This window comes from Typopeltis vanoorti, chromosome 24, assembly GCF_054136105.1.
Source record: "Typopeltis vanoorti isolate ZY-2024b chromosome 24, IOZ_Tvanoo_1.0, whole genome shotgun sequence".
Classification (NCBI taxonomy): Eukaryota; Metazoa; Arthropoda; class Arachnida; order Uropygi; family Thelyphonidae; genus Typopeltis; species Typopeltis vanoorti.
This window is the reverse complement of record NC_143572.1, coordinates 74,377,959-74,403,407: the sequence shown is the minus strand read 5'-3', so window position 1 is coordinate 74,403,407 and position 25,449 is coordinate 74,377,959. Positions and strand designations below refer to the sequence as shown.

The window sequence follows — 25,449 nt, the reverse complement described above, 5'->3', positions numbered from 1 at the left end:
ATCCTAAAAAATTCAGACATAATGGTTAGTTTTGATGTCACCTCCCTATTTACCAATGTACCACTTATAGACACTCTTGATTTAATCAAGTCTAAATTTCCCCCAGATATTTTTGAATTATTTCAATTTACCATGAATGCAGGTTACTTTACATGGGAGGGGAAATTCTACAAACAGATTAATGGTACTGCTATGGGTTCCCCCCTCTCCCCCCTGTTAGCAAATTTTTACATGGAACACTTTGAAAACAAAGTACTTACCACAGCTACATACAAGCCACAAGTGTGGTTGCGCTATGTAGATGATGTATTTGCCATCTGGCCCCATGGACAAGACACTTTGGATGCTTTTGTCACCTACCTAAACAGCCAACACCCCAAAATTCACTTCACAGTAGAAAAAGAATCAAATAACTGTTTACCATTTCTTGACACATTAGTCACCCGCCTTTCAGATGGATCACTATCTTTTTCTATTTACAGAAAGCCTACACACATAGGAAGATACCTACATAAACAATCACATCATCATCCAGTTTAACAGTACGGCATTTTAAAAACACTTACACACAGAGCCAGAGCTATTTGTTCTAACGATACAGCTCTGACCACTGAACTCCAGTACCTGCACCATACGTTCTTAGCCAACGGCTACAATCCCTACAAAATAGATAAAATATTACATAGGCCCATTACTCTGCCCTCCCCTAATACACAAGAACACAACACGACCATTTCTATTCCCTATATCAGAGGTACATCGGAAAAGATAGTCAAAGTATTGTTGAAACATGGCCTTCGCACCACCTTCAAACCTCATGTCAAGCTGGCAACTCTGATCCGCTCGCCAAAGGATAAACTTCACCCTTTAGCACACCCAGGAGTGTATGAAGTTCCATGTGACTGTGACTTGGCCTATTATAGGCAAACAGGAAGATCAGTGAACATCCGCCTGGAAGAACATGAAAGATACATTCGCTACTATTACTATGGCAAGTCGGGACTGGCAGCCCACGCTTTGGACACTCCACACAGGATTAGATGGAGGAAAACAAATGTGCTATTTAGGAGTCGTTATAGATCTGAAAGATTATTTTTTGAGTCAGCAATGGCTTTGAAGAATTCTCCCAACCTTAACAAATATGGTTGCATTAATTTGCCAAAAATTTGGGAGACGGTTATCCTAAGAAAAACTCCTGGATAACTGCTTTTTTTTTTTTTTGTTTCCCGTTAGAGGACGCCAAAAATAGGACTTTAGATCTTTTGTCTTTTGCAATTATATTGTTTCACTCACTCACTGTCGCGTTTATATGTGTGTTGTGCTCTGATGATGCTGATTAGAAATTTGATATTCTCTTCAAATATAATACTCTTCTCATTCATTGTACCCACATTCAGCAATCCGATTCTTACTTTACACACTCTCTCTCTTTCTGTTGGACTTGCTTCTTTAGCCAAACCCGTCCTTGGTTAGGTAGCCGAAGCCCACTTCTCACAGTCCTCGGGGACGCCCTAGCCGTTGTCCTTTCTCTGTTATTCGACATTTCATCCCTGATTTTGGGATGTTTTTTTTTTTTTTTTTTTTTTTTTTTTTTATACAGCAGAATGCCCTTCCTGACACTAACCCTCCCCATTTATCCGGGCTTGGAACCGGCACTGAGATGGACTAACTTGCTCTCCCCAGTGACTGGATTAATTGTGTAATTAGCCCAGCCACTGGGGAAGGCAATTACACATCACCCAGTGATGTATAATTAATTAATTATCAATTATTAATAAGCAATTAATAATTAATTAATACATCACAAATAATGAAAATTTCAAGATTTGTGAAGAAAAAGTTTGAGAAACCCTGCAATAGATAGTGATTCATCCACATCCAGCCTACAAAGCGATCTCCAGGATGTACAAAAGAAGGGGAAAACTACCAGCACACAGGAGAAGAAGTTTGCATTCACTCACAAGTACTTATAATATTCATGTTAGAGGTTTAATGGAATATTAACAGCACTGAGAAAGGATTAAAACTAATTTTAATACTTCCAATATTTCGTCTCCGTCACAGAGACATCTTCAGGGATTACAAAAACTTTTTGTAACAACACACACACAAATGCAATACAAAGTGAATACAGCTTTTAAGCCCCACCATAAACTTGCTACCCTTTATCCGCTCCACTAAAGACCAGCTCCCTCCTCTTTCAGTGCCTGGTGTATATAGAGTACCTTGTTCCTGTAAACTTACCTACTTTGGACAAACAGGCAGGTCAGCATCCATCCGGTTAGAAGAACACAGTTCTTACATCTGCAAACACAATTATGGTCAGTCTGGTCTTGCAGACCATGTTTTGGATACATCCCACAGAATCTCCTAGAAAAAAAAACTACCATACTCCACCATAGTAAATTCAAAAAAGAAAGACTATTCTTTGAATATGCATCTGCACTCGGGAATCAACCTAATTTAAACAAATACGGTTGCATTAAACTTCCCAAAATTTGGGAAACTTTAATTATCAGAGATCCCTCTTTACATCCCAGGCCACCTGCAAATGTCCATAGAGGGCGCACCACCTAGATAGGACTTTAGTTTCACTTTGTATTGTATTTGTGTGTGTGTTGTTCCAAAAAGTTTTTGTAATCCCCGAAGATGTCTCTGTGACAGACGAAATATTGGAAGTATTAAAATTAGTTTTAATCCTTTCTCAGTGCTGTTAATATTCCATTAAACCTCTAACTTGAATTCTTCACAGCACTTAAGCCTCAACACACGTATACTTATAATATCATATTATAAATTTTTGGTGATCAGCATGGGATATGTCAATGAAAATCAGCCCAAATTAATTTAATGATGTTGGCCTGAGGAAACTACAATATGCTACAAGATTTCATTAGTCCAATGATTGATAACTGATTTAAATGTAATTTTATATTTGTCAAAATGTTACACCGTATACATAAGTGTACTACAGAAATCCCTCGATTAATGCACCAACAATCAGCGAGTCATTTTTTTCGATATCCAAATTTGATTAGTGCACCTCTAAAATTCAATCAGTGTGCCTATATACATCTTAAAAATAAATGTTACAGATTTTAAAAATTTTCGATCTATTCATTTTTTATGGCTAATTATTTTAAAAAATCACTCACCAGGATGAAATAATTTAGTTACCGGTTTGAAACATTTTACAAAGTTATTTTTAATGGCATACTACACTATTTCCATGTACACTATGTTCCAAATTTACCACAAAAATTTGTCGTCTGCTTTACATAGCATTTTGCTGATCATATCTCGTGAAATTGTTTTCCTTACTTTTTTATTTTAAATTATTTTCCTAACCTTTAATCATGAGTAAAAGAATTAGTGAGCAAAAAATAGAAGTGTGAAAATTATTTGAAAAGTAATCTGATTGGAAGAAAAACTTGATATAATAAAGAAAAATGAACAAGGTGAGTCCAGAGCAAAGATAGGACAAGAACACAAAATGGCTGAATCAACTGCTGAATACAAAGAGAAAGGTAAGGCTGCTTCAAGTTCATTATGCATGCACTTGAAATCAAAGTATTATAAAGATTGAATTAGAGAGACTTCTTTTTACATGGATCAAAGATTGTAACCAAAAACGGATCCCACTAAACACTAGTCTTATTAAATCAAAAGCATTATCTCTTTGTAACCTGGAAAGAAAGGGCTATCAATGATGGAAAAGAAGAATTCCATGTTAATGCTGGGTGATTTGAGCGTTTCAAAAAGAGAAATAGCCTACATAATGTTCTAATTACAGGTGAAGCTGCAAGTGCAGATAAGAAGATATCCAGAGATTTTGAAGAAAATTGTGTAAGAAGGGGACTATTGTGATCAACAAATATTTAATGTCAATGAAACTGGCCTTTTTTGGAAGCGAATGCCTTCCAAGACTTTTCTAGCCAAATCAAGAGAAATCTCAGCCTGGTTATAAAGTCACAAAGTCGAATGAAATTACTGCTAGCAATATGCGAGCCGTTTGGAAGCACATTCTTCCACATTGTGCAAATGATTTTAGAGGCATTTCAAATGATATAAGTTAATTAAATCTCATTCTGAGAAGGTGAGCGATTCCGACCTGCTAAATTCAGATGCACAGCAGGAAGATCCTGAAGAATATTAAGAAAATTTAATCACTGACAAGCCCAAAGAGACAAGTCCAATTCTTTGTTAAGAAGCAGAATAATAAATTTATATTCTGAATATGTTTTATTGACTTTCAGCTTCATGGTTTTCCTTTAACTAGGACCTGAGACATACCCTAATTCTTTTATAAAAAATATTAAGGGTCAAAAAAGAAATCTGAGGAATGAATTATACCTTTTCCCATAGGTTATTATATTCGATTAGTGCATTTTCAATTAATGCGCCTGTTTTAAAGAACGCATTAGGCGCATTAATCGAGGGATTGCTGTAATACTCTATGATTATGCCATAATTATTAATACATTACAAAATAACCAAGGTGTTCTGTGAAAAGTTCAGGATTTGTGAAGTGTTCCATCGTTCCAACGACGGAACACTTCACAAATAATTTTATCAGTTTCCTCGTGATTTTTATTTTGCTACTTTCACACGTAGCTTCACGCTATCACATTTTTCTTTGTATTCTTTTTGGACATTTTGCAATATTGCACAGGAAATGCTACTTTAGACTTCCACTGGATGTGTTTAAGAGTACAACCTCATCTATATAAAGCAGAGAGCTAAATTTGATATTTCCAATTTTAATATCAGAAATAGAGAGGTTATGATTCCATTGTATAAGGCCCTGATCAGGCCTCATATGGATTATTGCACAGATTTGGTCCCCCTCATGAATAGGAGGAAGAGGGGAGGGGGGATATGAATGAGACATAAACTGGTCAGGGGTTGTTATCAGGTAGATATGGAAGAGATTTTTCATAGAATTGGAGAGGGAAATAGAATGAGAGGCCATTGCTGGAAACTATATAGGGAGGGTGTCAGCAGAGGAGTGAGAAGCAGGTTCTTTTGCCTGGAGGGTGGTTGGTGAGTGGAATGCATTGCCTGAGTGTGTTGTGGATGTGAACACATTGAATCAGTTTAAGACGGGGTTGGATGAGAATTGTATGCAATAGTGAGTACCTCCCACGGTGAGTCTCTGACTCCATGGAGGTTGGGTGTTGATAATAATAATGTTTTCTTCAAAGTTTGCTACAGTTTAGTCTTGCTTTCAAACTCTTTCATTCTTTCTTCAATTATGTTTGCATAGTTGAGTCTACAGTTTAGTCTGAATTAGGCAGTATAGCCACCACAAAACTTTTATACCTCCATATTTGAGCATTTCTGATAAAATATCATCTACTCTCAGGTTGCATAAGGGTCAAAACTAATAGACTGGAAGGAGACCTCCACATCATCTTTCAGGAATGCAAAGAACCGAAATGGAGCTTCTGACCTAATGTCCAATCCTCACCTTCACATGGTGAGCCCGTTAGTAGGTATCTACTGGGTACTGAAAGAACGAGGATGGGCTAGCAATTTCGGACTTAGATGACCAAATTGTACTACTCTTAAACCACAAATGCATATGATGGTACAACATGAGATTTCATGCTAGCTAGGGCTTCACCCAGTTAAAAGACCCCCTGCTGTTTTCATCAAGAAACCCAAGCAAATATTGACAAGTCAACTACTGGAACAAGCTCCAACTCAACATCTAGAAGAAGAACAATAAACCCAACATCAGAAGAACTGAAGATAGAAACCATCAATATAAAGAGTATTAATGGAAAGAAAATCTAACTTGCAGAAGAATTGGAAAAGTATCACATGAATATAATTGGCATTACTGAGACAAAGAAGACAAAAACAGGTGAGATCTTACTAATAATAAGTATAGGATGTTATTTTCAGGCAATAATGATCAAGGAAAGGAAGGAGCAGCAATAGCATTCAACACCAAACATGAAGATAAGCTTCTTGATTCAAAGAGACATGGAAAATGAAGGTCTGTGGGATCATACATACAAAAATGTGTGCATGATCCCCACACTGTTTTTCTAAGGAAAAAATTGAGAAATTTTTTGAGTCATTAGGACAGAACAGCTGACAATTTGGGAAAATTCAGAAAAAAGAGCAAAGCTAATAATAATGGTACTTGCTGGACTTCTGCTTAGGACATGGACTAGTCATTATTAACATGTTTCAACATAGAAACACATACAAGTTCACATGGAGAGAAGACAAAAAAATAATAAAGCCTCATTGACTACGTCATTGTTGATAGTGATATCATCATGCTCATTCCAGATACAAAAATGTACAGAGGATTTGAAATTGGAAGTGACCATTACTTAGTACTAAGCAAGATAAAAATGGATATCATATTGAAAGGAACAGCGTGTAAGGAAGTTTTAAAAATTAAAGTTGACCAGCTTTTACAAGCAAATTGTGGACTTGACTATACCAATATTACTAAAGAAAAAATGAAACAAATTGAAAACAAGAACCAAACCTTCAAGTCTCAGTGATTGATCGATTCAGTTAGAGAGGTATATAGCGAAGTTGTCTGCAAGGATAAAAAAGAAGAAGAACACCATTTGTGGACACAAGTTAAAGAAGCAGTCCTGGAAAAGAAGAAAGCATATCAAAAGTTCCTAGCTAATAAGTTGGCAGAATGACCTAAAAGAATACCAAGAAAAATTTAAGCGAGCTAAGTTATGCGTAAAAGTAGCTAAACAAAAGTCATGGGAAGACTTTGGTAATGTATGGATAATAAATATCAGGAAGGTGGCAAAATGTTCTGTAGGCTATTGAAGAAGCTTAGAAATGGAGGAAAGAGTACTGTAAAAGGAATCGAAGATGATAAAAGATGACATGAAAATTGAAGATATGGATATCCTAAATGTCTGGAGTAATTACTTTGAAATACTTAAACGAACCAAGCAGTAACAGAACCATACAAGAAAATTGCAAAGAGGAGTACATATCAATACTTGAAATAGAATAGCAGTCAAAAACTTCAGAAAATAAAAATCTGAAAAAGCAGCTGGAGTAGATAATATTCAACCAGAAATACTTAAGTATGGAGGTATAAAAGTTTTGCAGTGAGTACACTGCGTAATTCAGAGCGCTGGATAGAAAGTCGAATTCCCAATGATCAAAGTAGAGCTGCTCCTCATAGTAACCCTCTATACAAAAGGGAATACAGTTAAATGTGAGAATTACAGAGGAATTTTTTTCAACTAAGTGTTACAGGTAAGATTTATGCAAGCATACCTTAAAAGAAGTTGACAAAGGTTGTGGAAGAGGAACTTGGAGAAGAACAAATTGGGTTCGGGCCAAATAAAGTTGTCAAGATCAGATTTTCACTTTAAGACAAATAGCCGAGAAATCGTGGGAATAGGAAGGTGGTCTGAAAAGTTCTCGGCCTCAACAATAGATGACAACACTATCGGCAAGATTTTTTTTGTAAGTTGGAATACATCTATCATAAGCATCCATGTGAAATTGCAAGTCAGTCTATCAAGTAGTTTGTTTTATACAGCTGTCTGAAGCAAAAGTGTTGTCTGTATCCCTTGAAATGGATGAAACTGAGTATTGTGGGGTTATAAAATTCTTTGTAAAAGAAGGTTTAATGCCAAAAGAAATTCATTCGAAGTTCATAAAAGTTTATGGGCACTCTTCTTTGTTTTTGACAATTAAGAAATGGGCTGCCGAGTTTAAACATGGCCGTACCAGCCTTGAAGATGATCCAAGTGAAGGACGCCAAAAAGTGCAACACCACCAGAAATTATTGATCAAGTGCACGATATGGTATTGGATGACAGGCAGGTCAAAGTGCATGAAATTCCTGAGACTATAGGCATTTCAAAAGAACATGCAAGATATATTTTGCATGAAGAATTGCAAATGAAAAAAGCTTTGTGCAAGATGGGTGCCGCGCTTGCTCAAAGCAGATCAAAAACACACTCGCATGAAAATCACTTGAACAGTGCTTGGAGCGTTTTAACAAGAATACAACTGATTTTGTGCATCGATTTATTACTATGGATGAGACTTGGATTTATTTACACACCAGAAACCAAACAGTGAACAGAAGCCGGTTGTTCAGCGCCAAAGAAGACAGTAGGTTCCATCAGCAGGAAAGATCATGGCATCAGTGTTTTGGAATGCTAAAGGCATTTTGTTTATTAATTATCTTGAAAAGGATAAAACAATAACCAGGGAATATTATTCCGATCTTTTAACCAGACTAGATGGAAAAATTTGTGAGAAAAGACCCGGTTTGCAGAAGAAAAAAATCATCTTTCATCAGGACAATGCACCTGCCCACAAAGCTGTTTTGGCAATGGGAAAATTAAGGGATCTGCACTATGAATTGTTGGAACATCTGCCATATTCCCCAGATTTGGCTCCCTCTGACTTTATCTCTTCCCAAAACTAAAACTCATCCTCGCTGGTCAGCGTTTTTCTTCGAATCAAGAGGTGATTGCAGCTGTAGAGTTGTATTTTGCAGATCTTACTGAGAACCACTACAGGGACAGGATAATGGCACTGGAGCATCGTGGAAATAAATGTATTTGTCTTAAGGGAGATTATGTTGAAAATAAAAATAAATTTGAAATTATAAATTCGTTTTTTCATTGTTAGGGTGAGAACTTTTCAGACCACCCTCGTAACATCTCATACTTATTTAGTAAGATTTCACCTGTTTTTTTTTTTTTTTTTTTTTTGTTGTTTTTGTCTTCTGTGTTTCAGTAATGCCAAATATGTCTATGTGGTGCTTTGCTAGTTCTTCTGCAAGCTCAATTTCCTTTCTATTAATACTCCTTATATTAATGTTTGCTATCTTCAGTTTGTTCTTCTTCTAGATTTGAGCTTAAATCTGTCATCTGTTTCAGTAGCAAAATTTTCACTGCTCACCCGCATTCCCTGATGAAAACATTGGGGGGGGGGGGGGGGATGTTTAAACAGGCAATGCCGCAACTGGCATGAAATCTCATCATGGTGTACCATCATATTCTTTGTCATTTAAGCCAATAAAGAATACAATTTGGTACTAAACTGCCAGCCCATTCTTGTTTGTTCAGTATCCACCACATAACCTACTAATAGGGAGGGTACACCACAGAGGATTGGATATTACATCAGAATCCCCAGTTGATTCTCTGCATTCCCTAAATGCGATGTGGAGGTATCTTCCAAGTTATTACTTAATCCAGTCATCCAAATTATCTTCAGATTTTATGTCATCTTTATCATCTGATTCTTTATACTTTTTGCTAAATATAAGCATTTTCAATAGTGTCCAGAACATTGTCACCTTTTCTGATATTTATCTTCTACATTCTTACTAAATTCTTTGCATGGGTTTGATTTATCTACTTTTTACAGCTTTTTTTTTTTACTGTATTATCTGATTAGACCATTTGGTATAATTGATTTGAATTTAATATTTCTTTTCTAGGACTACCTCTAACTGCTAAAGCCCATCCAGAATTTTGAATTTTTCTATCTATATGGAACAGCTTCATCAGATGTGTGTGTCTCTCTCTCTCTCTCTCTAAATGAATCAATCAACATGTTCTTCAAATTTACAAAATTTGAAGAACATGTTCATTGATTAAACTTAATTTAATTCTTATTTTGTCTTATTTTTGTAAAGGATCAAAGAGGAAAATATATGAAACTATAAAAAAATAAATGATTTATGGAAAGCACTGTATTTGACTAATGGGAGAGATCAATGCATAGGAAGGAGATTGACAGTGTGCACTACTATTTGGCTGACAGATCTCAAACAAGAAATACACATCAGCATACTATGTAGATAAATAAGATGACAGCAAAATGGATGAACACTGAAATTAGGCAGATATGTGGAAAATTATTGAAGAGGTATATGACAGGACAATGCATGAAGATTTTAAGTTCCAGGCTAGAATGCTAGACTGCAGAGAAAAAAATGATAGAGTAAAAATTATGATTTATGAAGAATTGAATATTTCCCTACTGAGTGTTCCTGATAAGATTTATGCAAGTATACTTGAAAAACAGTTGAGAAGGATTGTAGAAAGGAAGCTTAGTTTAAAATAGAGGCAGTCAGAATCAGATTTTCACTTTACGACAAATAGTTGAAAAACATGGGAACATAACAAAGATATGTATTTAAGTTTTGTACAATAGATCTGGAAAAAGCATATGACAAGGTGCTAAGAGAAAAGCTATTCAAAACACTACAGTTGTATGGTGTCAATGGAGCATTATATCAAGCAATACTTAGTTTTCATTTGAGTTGTAAGTCAGCAGTTAGAATTGAAGGAAGTAGAGGAAGATGGTTTAATGTTAAATCTGGTGTCAGACAAGGTTGTACATTATCCTCTGTTATTCATTATCTATATGGATCACATTATGAAGGAAAATGGTATTAAACCTGATATCAAAATTGGAGATGTTAATCTCAGCTCTTTACTTTATGCAGATGATGATAAACTGCTAAATAAATCTGGTACAAGTCTGCAAGATTCCCTGATTAAATTGAATAACTGTTGTAACAGATATGATATGAAGGTCAGCAATAACAAGACAAAGACAATGAAAATAGGCAGAAGCACTGAAAACATCAACTGTATCCTGAATGGAGAACCTACAAAATAAGTAAACCATTTCAGCTATTTATGCATAATTTTTAGTGAAGATGGTAAATTAAATATGGATATAGACAACAGAATCTACAAATTGTTGACAGAAAGTTTATAATGATGTAACTTTTCATGTAGTACTAGCATAAGATCCTGCAGACCACCTGAGGTTATATATCAAGAATTTGATTATGATGATGGAAAATGCACTGGATAAGGAAGACTTATTTTTACATTGTGTTATGCTCAATGGCCTGTTATGGCCAACTAACTTAAGTATGAGGAAACTTAATTAATGATATCAAGTTAATGCTATCTACAGGATACACCTTGTCTGTTAACTGCATATTCTCTATCTGGTTTGTGAGATGAAAAATTTGTGTTTCAGGGGGGGGGGGGTGATCTGTTATGCATATATATGAAAATAGCTAACTATCAATTGAAAAGCCTTCATACAGGTTCTTTGCATCCTAAAACAAGATTTGTACCGAAATCTTTCCAACCAGAGTATGTCATCACCAAGTAGGTGACAGGGGCTCCTGGGAGTCTCAGAGTAATATTTTTGGATATCATAATGTCATCTGATAGAATGCCTCATGGTAAAATGCACAAAGAGTGATAGAATGGATAGGAAGTGGTGTGTGTGAAGTATGAAGCCATGCCACAAGATTTTCATCCTGGGTCACTTCTATTCAGCTGAACTATTGATATTTCTCAACAGGAGAGGAGAATTTCAATTGTTTGCTTACTTGATGCTGAAAAGTGGGAAAGAGTTAATCCCTTCAGGAAGACTTAGTCTTGAAGCTTAGAATGATGAATTCAGATATGTAATGCTGTGTAACTATGGAAGTGGATGAGATTGCAAATGGGGAGAGAACAAGAACAAGGAACACATTGCAAGAGCTGTTATAACTACACAGCAAATTCCTGGTATTGATAAGAAGGATGCTGCAGAGATAAGGAGATAATCATACTCTCATTCAAAATCTTTATCAGACCACACCTGCAATATAATGACAAATTTGTCACTGTTTTCAAAGTGATGAAGAAACTTTACCGACAGTGCAGAGCCAAGTGTCTTAGACTATATAAGGTTGAGAGAATAAAGTTCAAAGTTAAAGATAGACAGACAAGATGTAATATGACATACTGATGTTGAAGTTTAACCATATTAGCAAGGGATTGTTCAGAATGGAAGTCCCATGTTTGTACTTATTTTTGAAATTAACAGACCATAAGAAAACCAACCTAACTTCAATATATGTTTGTGTGAAATTCCAAGATATAGGAAAGTAATTCTTAGCCCCACAAAACCATCATTCCTAAATTAAATTCATCCTTCATTCCATTAAACCAAAATTTATCATGGAACTCTGTCAGCTGGAAATTGGTCCCATCTTTTGATATCAAGAATCAGCAAGCAAGGATGCCTTTCAGATGAATACAAAACAAGTTCTCAGTAACAAATAAAACAGTAATGTAAAAAACAAATTGGGCTTGAAATATATTAACTTTTAACCTCAATAATTAAAAATGTATTAGGTTTTGGGAAAGGATTTTTGTCATCCTGGGTGAGACCATTATCCTACTGGTTCTAGGCCTGAAGTGGCTTTGAAAAAAAGTTCAATGTTTGGTTCCCATGACAGGATTTTTGGATAATCTCATTTTTAACTCATTCCATCAACACTAATCTACTACAGGTTTATAGATTTTTGTGGGTGGGATTCATACTAAAAAAAGTGCACATGTGAATTGCAAAAATGAAATATGTATGCAAAACATAAAATGTAAATGTGATGTGCATATGTGTGCATGTACACACACAATTTTATATGAAATGCAAAGAAATAACAAACCGTGTTCTAATTGGTGATCGGGTCCCCGCGAAGGGTTGAACAGAATGTCTTTGCGACCCCCCTTGGTGGCTGTTAGGTTGATCGGCCATAGACACTTCTCTGAAGATTATTCATGCCACAGTCTGACTGACCTAAACAAAAAAAAACATGTAGATTTTAACTAAATGGAGCAGTTAATATAGTAAAATAATTTACCTGGAATATAAAATATCTAATTTAAAAAAAAAAAGAATAAAAATATATGCTAATAACATAGAATAGTACGTAACATGTCAGTAGTGTTATTTGTTACTATGTGGACATTTCTAAAATTAAAAAATTGATCAATATTGATGATCAGAATGTAGCAATTAGGAGTTCATACATATTGAGAAAAAGGAAACAATCTGATTCACATCTGTGACAAATGTTTAACCAATATAGTGAACAAATTCATGGAATACCCATGCTGGGTATTTATCTCTAATAAGTGCATAATGTAATTCTACTCTTAATAGACTGAACAGTACTAATTTATTAGAAATGTTTTGCCAGTATTCTTCCAAATGAAAGAAACAGATGGGATAAAAAATTTATTGACTACTCGACTAGTTTCATGAAAACTGTGTTTCACATCAGAAAAATAAGTGAATAAACTGAAAAACACATTATAATAGGTAACATACATAATGAAATACACTATCTACCAATAATTGTCCAGACTCTTTAGCAATTTACAATTGATACCAGTAGGCGAACCCTAATCTCAAGTATGTCCACCTTTGGCTCTGATCATCACCTCCTGCATCCCTTTGAGGGAGACTTTCAACCAATGTGCAGGAGACATCATGTGGAATTTGTCTCCATTCCTCCATCAAAGCAGAACTAAGTTCAGTGACAGATCGAGGACATGCTGATCTGGACCTGGAAACTGCTGCTCCAATTTGTCCCACAAGTGTTCTATGGTGTTGAGGTTAGGACTATCTGCAGGCCAGATCAGTCATTTAACACCCATCTCTTCATACCATTCCATAACAGCCACAGCTTTGTGGCATGAGGCATTGTAGTCTTGATAGTAACGCAGGTCTACTCCATAAAAACTCCACAGTGTAGGCAGCACCTGATTATCCAGAATATCAAGATAGGTACTGAGCTGCCTTCATGGAACCACAGACAACGACCAGTAGTCCTACTCCAAACCACCCCACACCATTACTCCTCTACCACCAAATTTTACTGTGGGTACAACACACTGGTAACAAGCATTCACTAGGCTGTCTCTCCCACCCTGTTATCAGACTGGAAACAGGTGATCTTGGATTAATTACTCCAGCGTACCATTTTCCACTGGTCAATTGTCCAGTTCACAAGTTCTTTGCATCAGGCCAGATGAGCCGCCTTGTTCGTTGTTGTGATATTCAGCTTGTGTGCCACTGCTCTTCCATGGAAACCCAATAAATGGAGTTATTTTCATACAGTATTAGTGCTTACAATGGTGTTACTGGCACTCTAGAACTCATCATAGATGGTCCATGTTGAATGTAGCTGGTTTTTGTGTGCCACCCATTTTAACACACTCCTGTCCTGTCAATCATTTTTGGCAGCCACCCTGGTGTTTTCCTGCATTAGTGATGCCAGAACGTCTCCATTTGTTGATCTCATTGCCAACCGTTGATCTTGGATGCTCCAGTTGAGCAGCAATGCCGCATATGGACATGCCACCAATATGACAGCCCACGATGACACCTCTCTCAAAGTCACTGAGTTCACGTTGTGTTGCCATACCACTTGTATTAAACTGCTATGATGAAATACTGCTTCCTACTATCTGTATGTTAGTTTTTATGTTATTAACAAACCTGGAATATTCCATAACTTCAAATAACAGGGGTGTCTGGACAATTACTGGTAGATAGTGTATTTGGAAATAGGAATAACAAATGATAAGTGAACATTTGCTATGAAGTTCTTTGCTGATATACACCATATAGGACAAACAGGCAGGTCAGGAGAAACGCCAACCTGAACAGCATAGACCTAGAGAACAAAAGGAAACAAATCAGGACTGGCAGCACATACGACTGAAACCAAACAAGTATTATGGCAACGAACCAAATGCTCAAGATAGATCATAGATTTTTTTCAAGAGCATTTAAGAAATCAGCTAAAATGATCAAGCTTCCTCAAGATTGCAACAAAAAAAAAACAAGGGATGATTTTTCATTAAGTCTAGTCTTCTTTAATTCAACATGATATGCACACCATTACTAGTAGTTTGCAGCATACAACGAACCATCAAACAACTTCATGAAAAATGCATGCTTCCCATTGTTATTCTTGTTTCCAAATATTTCATAATGTACATTATCTGTTATAACCAGTTTTTTTAGTTTATTCATTTATTTCTCCTGAAGATGTGAAACAAGAATTTTCATGAAATTAGTTGAGTAGTCAATAAATTATTCTATCCCATCTGATTTTCATGTGGAATAATAACAAAACACTTCTAATATGTCCTCACTCCACAGAATCTTGCAACAATGAATAGTACTAATTTATTTGAACTGCTACATTTAAAAAAAAAAGTGTATGCACTTGATCAATTACGGATGTTTGCATAAGCATTCAGATGTTTATGCAAACATCTGAATGTGAAGAGGATTACTGTTCTTAATAGAGAATAGTAATTCTCTTCACATGGAAAAAAAAATAAATCTCAAATGTTTCCACAGGAAGTATGCAGGACTCATCTCCAATTTTTTGTAAATTAGTAAGCAATTAGTCTTCATCTTTAGTCATCACTAGTACTTGAGCTCATTTCTGCCAGTAATTTGTGCTTACAGATGATGGGAGTAAAGCAAGTGCTGCCATCTTGTGTTCATAGTGTGTATTATTGTTTGAAACAGTGCAAGTTTCACATTTTATAGTTTGTTTTTTTAAAAAAAAATCTACATTTCTGAGAGGAAAACTCCACTTGACAGTGCCAAAGGTAAACTAACTCACAAAGCAGCTGAAAAAATAACTTGTCAGTGACTAGAAATTAACCTAGAATGGTCTTTCTTTTTCTCTCTCTCTCTCTGCCAATCTTGCATCATGGAAGTAGCCATAAGCAAAGTACCATGTTGAGTCTTTAGGGTTTGTGGATTATCCAACCTCACCAAAAATGATACAAAGAGTGAAGTTTATAATCTTTCATGAGTGGATATTATAAAATATTTAGCATTTTGAGAACATTGTAGTTTGATCTTTGAAAATTCATTTTTATCATTATTGCAATATCCCTCAACTGGAGCTCTAGAATTCATGGGAGACCCAGACTACCCACTATTTGCACACTGCCTACAACACCTCTCAAACTTGTTCACTGACAATGCACCAACATCCACTTAAAAAAAAATTTTCCCTAGCTAACCACACTATTTCTCAATTTCTAGGAGTGATTCCTCCTCCTCTGCATGTACTGAAAAGTGTCTTCTGCATGCATCTTTTAAAACCTCCTCAATAACTTATTTTTATCATATCCTTCCTTTGTTGTCTACTGACTAAATTTTACTACATAGAAATTTCCAAGCTATCCCCATAACAGGCATTCTACAGTCCAGTCCTATTACTTTCTTGGTCGCATGCCTGTAAATCGTCATCACTTTCTTGTTAATATGAAATCCAGGAAAACAAATCTGTGTAGGAGTGATCATATCAGTACTGTTTAAAACCATTTCCTTATCCCAAGTCAGCATTTCATCTTTCAACATTTCATCTTTTTAATCATTTACTTTTTCCAAAATATTTTCTATAATATTTTGCTCACTTTTGCAATGCCTGCTGAACTTCAATTCCTTATTCGCCATCAACTCCTAAATCCACAGCTTCAATTTCTTTCAGTATAGTCATATCAATGTAATAAGCAAGTATCTCCTCAATCCGAAATATTAATTTCTTCTTGTACCTCTTAATCCTAACCTAACCTTACGCTCTGCATCTACAATTATTATCCACTGTCCACAATATCAGTTGATTAATCTTCCTGTAGGATATCTACATTATCTTCAATTGTCAGTGCCAACTCCAGTTTGCGTTACCAGCAAAAAAATTGATTATTCTCTTTCAGTCATTCTCACTACCAATCACATACATATTAAACAGAAAAGAGCTCTGTGGCATACCACTTGATATATATATGTATGTATGTATGTATGTATGTGTGTGTGTGTGTGTGTGTGTGTGTGTGTGTGTGTGTGTGTGATATAACTGATTTACTCGGCTGAGAGTAAATATTTTTGAAACAGATTAAATTACTAACACGGGAGATAAAAAATAGAAACACTATTTTAATTTAAATAAACTGCACAACTAGTTTAGTCTTCTTAGAAGACTTCTTCAGGTGCATAACATGAGGGAACTACCAAAACAAACATTTGAAGAGAAAAAATCTAAACTGTTCTGTGTATCTCTTCATTGCTGGATGTGAACATGCGTTCAAGGCCTCTTGAATGCCAAAGTTGGATAGCAGCACAATGACAGTTAGAGATTATAGCTGAGATTAGTGCCGAAGGTGTACTGGATGAAAGATGATTTTTTTTCCTTTCTACAATTCTTTCCATCATAGCATCAAAAGATATTTTCCCCAATTTTTCTCATCTTTAGATGAAAACTATCATTCATTGACATTGTGCAGTTTATTTAAATTTGGCTTATAGTCATTTAATCTATTTCAAAAATAAATAAATAAAATATATATAAAATTTGTGATTCATAAACTTATGCAAGGTGATTAATTAAGAATCAGTCAGTGGAACAATCTGGAGGAATGCATTCAGCAGACTTCTGCTGTAAAGAACATTTTTTTCCCAAAAAAAATTTACTTTATTACAGTTGGGGTGGAGGAGGAAATTCGACTGTGATAAAAATACATCTTATTTTAAGAGCCCCTATACTTTGGTCAGTTTCAACAAAGCAATTTGGTTGGAAAGAATTGGAATAGAATCCCATCTAGTACATTTATTAATATCTTTATCCAGGCTTTTCAACCAAGGTGAGTTAGCTGGGCTCATATGGAGGTGATAGGGTTCTTCCTCTGGAAACCAAGCTCTTCATCCCAAAACAGGAAAACTGGAAAAAAGAACACACTTGACGGCCATAATACACTATATATTTAATACAGATAAGATTAGCCAACTTATCAGGTTTCAGAGAATATAAAATCATGGAAATAAATAGCAATCTCTCTCTAACACACACACATAAAATTCAGAAAAAAAAAAAAAAAAAAAAGAGCGATGTGAAATGTGGCCAACAACATAATGGAGTATTTATCAATGTTTGCAGTGCTGCTTCAGGTCAATAAAGTAAGTGTAAGGATGATTCTTGAAATGTGTAGTTTATCATACTCTTATTTTGCAAGTATTAATGACTGAATGCAATCATAATGTTACAATTAATTATTAAAAATAATTAAAAATTACAGCTACATGAAAATGAGAAAAGATGTTTGTAAAAATGTTGGGTAAATACCAAGAAAGTGGATTTCTTTGAAATTCAAATTCATGTGAAAGTGCCAATATAAGCCAGCCAGGTTTAGCCGAGCATATTATTAAGCCTCTCAAACCAACAGGTTTCAATCCTGCTAAGGGTAGAGATGTTTTGTGAACATCCTTAGGTGGGAGATGAACTTCATCGCCCAGTACAAGATTACTTCCCCACTGACTGGAGACCTGAAGTGGCATGAAAAAGTTCTTTGGTTTCTAGAGTAGGATTTCCAGACTGTAAATCCTGCTTTGTTTAAATCAAACCAAAGGAAAAATTAAACAAAACACATCAAGATAAATAATAAATTAATAGTTATGCTTTGGCTGGATGGTATTTAATGAAATGAGGTATTTAGGATTTTTATTAAATCTGACCATATTTAGTAGTGTTGTGTTTGTCTTTCATCCAACCTTATATTTGCTAGCTGTTGTTTGCCCCCACTTTCAAACAAAGAAAATTTTTATTATACTGTGCCACTCTATGTTTGAAATCACACAATTTTTGTGAGGGAATCAAGCACCAATTAGCACTACAGCTATGAGAACTTACTACAGGCCGAAATTGTCTTAATTATATATAGGGTTTCCCGCAAGATTCGTATTTTAATGAGCGGTGCAATGAAGTTGAAATTAGGCAAGCATGAGAATCAAGTTAAACAAGATATTTAATTCTCTCACAAAATTATTCTTACATAAGAAACAAGAACTATTAATATCAATACAATTAGAAAATAATTTATGCATTCTATAAAGAAATTAGATCCTAATCAGCTGAGTATATCATTTACTGCTAAAACTTATGTATAAGGCTTTCACAATTCTCATCCGTTATGATTTCAACTTAGTTTCACTTTAAACAACATAAATATTCAGCAAGACATTCAAAAGTTAATTCTTTTTAGTCTCGGAGAAATATTCATAAACTTTAATTTATCAAACACTTAATTGGCAACTTCAATATCTATCAGGGGATTAAAAGTTCTTAAAAGGTTCAGTCTTAAATATACATATGCATTGTGAGATAACACATTCAAACACGAACTATTTCTTTAATGAAGTTTCTCACATTTTGTTTCACAAGGAAATGTTTTATAATATCACTCAATCAAGCTGGACTAGCCAACTTCAGCAACACGAAATTTTACCAAGTTCTTCGGACACAAGCAACACTATCACATGTTAGTTACAGAATAGATATTCTTACCAGCATGATCATCATAGCTTCCACATTATGGAAAATTCTTACATCACTTCTAGGCACTCGATAATCTTCCACTATAGACGATACAAAACTTGTAGCATCCCTGAGTTCAACAACTTATTTGCCAAGACTGGAAAAGATATTTTCTTGCTCGTAATAACTTGTCTTACGATACATCTCAATCATATTATTATTATCCACTCACTCAGGTCAATTCCTTTACAAGGTGACAGGAAACTATAAATAATTATGAGTTCGAAGTAAGATTCATTAAAATCGGAACAAGCTTCCAAACCTTTGTTGCGACTTTCAATCTCAAGTTAGGTCACGTCTCAGTACCTATCTACACCCACTCCATTTTCCCTCTGGTTCCTTCTTCCTCTATCTCATAAATCCTCTCTTTTTCCTGCCCAAATCACGAAATTATCACGTGATCGTTGTACAGTTCTCAATGCTAAGGCACGCGCTATCATGAAATAACTTAGTTTTTTGACAGCAGTCAATCAAATCACATTAGCAGAGTCCGTTAGAAATACTTTCACTTTCCGTAACAACAAATAAAATGCACATATTACAGTTCACTTAGGATACATTTACAAGTTATATTAATAATTTATACAAGATAAAATAATTTTTAAAAAAATTACAATTATTATTTCAATGAACAAATAACAGTAAGTGTTTAAATTACAATTTATTTAGGAGCAAACTTAGCTCAGGAAATGCAATTCATGTTAAATCATGAATAAAGTATTAATAAAAATATATAATTCTTCATTCACAATTTAACAGTAGCAAAATGATTCAAAATGTTTAAAGGACTCCTCTCTCTCTGTTTTACTGCTGCAATGATGAATGGCATCACCATAGGATAATATGAGTGGAATAAAGTTCTTATTAAAATTTATTTATAAGGATAAATTTCCCAAAAATTTTGGAGACTAATTTTTTAAATTCTCAGCACAAACAACCCAGGTTGCCTTCCTAAATTCAGTGGGTAAATGCTAGGAGTGTTCTTTATGATTCCATTAAAATTCGAATTCTTCCACTATATACATGATTTAGACAAGTACTTTGTGGTCTGCAGATTCTGGGTTGAATCCATCAAAATATTAGCAATTTAATTCTTAGTCTTACTGTGATGTTGTTAGAAAATACTGTCAAAAATAACATGAACTGCTCCAATATGGCTTGCTACTGATTGTAACTCCGAAGATTGATACAGGAAATTCTCAAACTGTTCTTAAAATAAAATGAATGTAAGAAAACTGAACTGTTATTATTCTAAAGTGTGCAATAACAGTAAAGAGTATATAAACTATTTCTACACATTATAAACCATACTGAAACTATTCTGGATAAGAGAATGGTAAGTATATCAATAGATTATTACATATATTTTAGTAGTATACAGGAAGAGGTGGGCTTCCCAAGGAAGCCGTGTTTTTTTAATCTTATATACTGATAATATATATTGGGAGAAATCTGAATTGGAATGTGCATTGTTTGCAGATGCTGTAAAGTTAGGGAGAAGTATGAATAAACCAGATTTGAAAAGAATATAGTGAGCGAGTGAATTCCCATTAATGCCCATATACAGCATATCGCTGTATATGGGCAAAATCATAAGGGGGATTCTGTTCACTTTTTTTTTTTTAAATAGCTAAAGGTTGTATTCTTTGGGAAAGGCAGAGTAGGGAGGCTGTTCAAAAGAACACATGTAGATGGAATGAAAGAGGAGGTAGAGAAGTTGGTTCAGTGAGTTTCAAGCTGAACTATAAATAATGTGATTCATTATTATATCAAACAATAGAACATACCAAATCAACTTTTTATCTAATGGTATTAGTGAGCTTGCAATGGCAAACGAAGAGGACTCCTACTTTAATCGCTTGTGCAGCATGCTTATGACAAAAAAAAAAAAAATGTAAACAAAAGAAAGCTTATTAATAAGGTATACTACATTTTAACCTAAAATTTACAAATCTTAAGTGTAACTGGCAATTCAAAAAGGTAAAACAACAATGGATTTCAAGAGGTACAAGCTGTATGCAAAAGTGATATAATATCATATGTAAAATTTATACCAGGGATTCTCAACCTTTTCCAGTGGCATATCACTATATTTAATTCAAGATATAGATGTACCAGTAAGCAAATCTGTTTTCGTACTACTCAGCAGTGGTACGTGTACCATAGGTTGAGAATCCCTGGTTTATACGATTTAGACAAACTATAAAAAAATTTATATCCTTAAAGCCTGAGGTGGAACTCCCATCTATTGAAAAAAAAACTTAGAAATGGAGAAAAGAGTACCATAAAAAGGAATCTAAGATAAAGGTGCCATGAAAACTGAAGATAAGTATATCCTATTACTCTTGAAAGAGTTAAACAGCAATATATATATATATGAATAGGGAGTATATATATGAATGCTTTTTAGGTAGAAAAAGCCATCGACTTGAAATGTAGAAAGGCAGCTGGAATAGATGATATTCAACCAGTAATGCTTAAATATAGAAGTATAAGTTTTGCATGGGCTCACTGCATAATTCAGAGAGCAAATTTCACATGATTAGAGTAGAAATCTCATAGTTCCCATCTAGAAAAAAAAAAGGAAATAAAACTGAATATGAGAATTACAGATGAATTTCTCTATTAAGTGTTTCAAGTAAGATTTACCAAGTATGGTTAAAAAGAGACTGAGAAAAATTGTGGAAGAGAAACTTGGAGAAGAAAAACCTCTATTTAGTAAAAACAGACCAAATAGAGGATATCATGATCAGATTTTCAATTTACAACAAATAATTCAAAAATCATGAGAATGTCAATGATCTGTAGATCTAGGAAAGACTTACAATAAAGTGCTCGTAGAAAAGCTTTTCAAAACAGTAAAATTCTTATTATTATTCCGTCCCTACTCTGTTACTTTGTGGTGTCGAGCATTTTTCTACATTTAATCACTACCGTATCGAGGATAAGGTGGTTAACCCTATGCCTCTGGTTGTATCCTATGTCTGTAAATGCATGTGTTCACGGGCCAGTTTGCCTGTTCTGGAGGACGTAAAACCTTAGTTTCTGGGTGAAACCCCCCTATCTTAGCCGGCCTTTGTATGTCTCATACAGAGGCCGGCTAACTCACTTTTAGTCAAAAGAGACCAGATAAAGGTTCCTGACATCACTGATGGGAATCGAACTAGGTCTTTCTGACCAAAGGGATTCGTCTACACTAACTGTGCTACAGAGGCTCAGAAAACAGTACAATTATAATGGTTAAATGGAACATTATACAGAGCAATATACGGTGTATGTTTAAGCTGTAAGTCAGCAGTAAAAATTGAAGGAAATAGAGGAAGATAATTTGATGTAAAATCAGGTGTAAGATGAATAAGAGTAGGGATAAGCACATTATCCCTACTCTTATTCATCATCTATAAAGATCAAATAAAGAAATAAAGGATCGAATTTATGAAATAAAAGTGACATTAAACCTGATATTAAAACTGGATATATCAAACTTAGCTCTCTGCTTTATACAGATGATGATGTACTCCTAAACACATCCAGTGCAAGTCTAAAGGATTCTCTGACTAAATTGAATAACAGATGTAACAAATGCATCTTTAGCAATGTACTGTATGAATCTGAAATGTGGGTGATAAATAAGAAATCAAGAAAAAGAATTTTGGCATTTGAAAGAACTTGTTACAGGAAGATTCTAAGAATAGGATGGGTACAGAAAATTACAAATGAAGAGCTCTATTGGAATATAAAAACCAAAGAAGAATCTAATGCAAAAGATCATAAAATGGAAGCTGCAATTATTTGGACACATCAGCAGAATGAGTGAGGACTGGAAGATAAAGACATTCACATTTGATATTATGGATGGTGTAAACAGAAGAGGTAGACCATACAGAGAATGGATAGATGACTAAAGGACTGGTGTGGAAGGGATGTATAGAAACAGCGACTGTGCACTGGACAAAGAAAGGTGGAAGAAGATAGTGAAGGAGGCATCAGACACCAATGGGCAGTGAGCCCATGGTTCGTGATGATGATGATGTAACAAATTTCACATGAAAATCACAAAAAAGACAAACTATGAAAACTGACAGGAACATAGAAAATTTCAGCTGATTCTCAATGCAGAGTCTATAGAACAAGTAAAATATTTCAGCTATTTAGGAACAGTTTTTAGTGAAGCTGGAAAATTAAATTTGGAAATAGACAACAAAATAAGCAAATGTAGTATGGTAGAAAGCCAGATGAATAAATTTGTAAGTAATAAGAGATAAATTAACCAAAACAACTGATGTTTTGGTATACTTGGCAGTATACAAGACAGTGTTCAAAGCTAGTTTTAAGTTATGGATCTGAGAACTGGGTTAGAAATAAAGTATTTGATAAAAGACTAGAAACCATGGATGTGGCCGAGTCCTGAGAAAGATTAGGTTAGTAAACAAATGGCATCAATGATAGAATAATATTAAATATTTAAGATATTAGAAAGGAACTTCACATTGTTAGCATTTAAGAATGCACCAGAAGAGCTAATATAAGATGGTACAGCCACTTAAAAAGAATGGGTGAGGAAAGGTAAGAAAAACAGGTGTTTGAAGTAAAGACTACAAGAAAGAGATAAAAAAAAAAGACCATGGTCTAGGTGGAATAATTCAGTTAGAAGTGCATTAGAAGGAGTTGAAATAAATATCTGAACAGATCCTTTTTGATCCTCAGGCAATTATTTCAGAGTGGAATGATTTTTTTTTTTTTTTTTGTAAATATATTTCTATCCCACTGAAATAATTCATGTTTAGGTTTGAGGATTTAATGGGGTGCTTACAATCAAGACTAATTTGGAGGAAAAATGTTGATAAGAGATTAATAATAATTCAAACTTAATCACGTAGTGCTGTCACAACACTACATGATTAATTGACTAATACACATGATTAATAAACTAATTGAAAATTTCTTGAAAAGTTTGAAATTTTTTTTCAGAAATTGAAACTGAAAAAGATTTTGAAAGAAATTAGATAAAGAAAATAAAATTGTACAATTACATTCCAAATTTTATGAGAAAATAGAGGAAGCTATGCAAGATATTGAAGTGGAAGGTAGTGTTAATCATTATGGGTGACTGGAATGCTAAAATAGGAAAGAAAAGAATAAGCCCATATGGATATGGCATAAGAAATGACAGAAGTAATAGATGTATCGAATTTTATTTAAAACATAAATTGATAATTACATACACTTTTTATGAACAAAAAGAAAAAAAGCAAGGTATATGGAGATCTCCCAAATGGTACACATACTAATCAAACAGATTTTATTAGGATCAATCAGAGATTTAGAAACAGAATGACAAATGCGAAAGTTATGCAAAGTGCCAACTGTGGATCAGACCTGTGAGAATCGTAATAAATATAAAGTTAAAAATATAACTAACAGATTTAGAACATTCAAGTAGGATACAACTAAATTAAATAACAATAATACCAAGAGTATTTCAGAATAATAAAGAACAGTATACTGAAAAGAAAGAATACCCCAACAAATAAATCAAGACAAAAGAAACAATATTGATTGCAGCAGAAAAATGTATCAGAAAAACAAGAGCAAATTTAAAATACTATGAATGACAGAAGATATACTAAAACTAATGGATAAAAGAAGAACTTGAAAAAATAACTAGTGGAAATGAAGAATATAAAGATTAGATATACAAATAAAAAGTAAATGTATAGAACATTTATTAAAAACATAGATGAATCAATAATAACTGCTTAGAAGTAGAGAAATTAAATAAAGAAAATAAAATTTTAGAATTACATTCAAAAATAAAATTTCTTAATAACCAAAAGAAAATAACAAGGCAACAGTTAAGTTAAAGAATGTTATCAATCCAGAAGAAAAAATACAAAGATATATCTAACAGAACTGTATAATGATCACTGGCCTGGCAAACCGATGATTAGCGTTAACTCAAATAATTCAGGTATACTTAAAGAAGAAATAATAAGTGCAATAAAAGAACTACCTAATGGTAAAATGATGAGATGTGATGGAAATCAGCTGAGTTAATAAAAGAGATAGGAGGAAAAGGAACAAATTTTTTAATAGAAATAATACAGAATATATATGATACAGGCATACTACCAGGAGACTTCATAAAATCTATTTGCATTCCGATACCAAAAGGAGAATAATGCAGCAGAATGTAAAGATTTTAGAACAATAGT

General features: G+C 34.2%; 1 protein-coding gene across 7 annotated transcripts in view; it reads right to left on the bottom strand.

The window, feature by feature from the left end:
• The window catches only part of ctrip (E3 ubiquitin-protein ligase ctrip), an 817,513-nt gene that overhangs the window by 707,540 nt on the left and 84,524 nt on the right, over positions 1-25,449 (bottom strand). For all 7 annotated transcript variants that reach the window (XM_090413730.1, XM_090413731.1, XM_090413729.1 and 4 more), the window contains exon 2: positions 12,497-12,627. In XM_090413730.1, coding sequence (XP_090269856.1) covers positions 12,497-12,585 — 89 coding nt within the window. In that variant the 5' untranslated portion in view covers positions 12,586-12,627. The remainder of the gene's footprint in view (positions 1-12,496; positions 12,628-25,449) is intronic.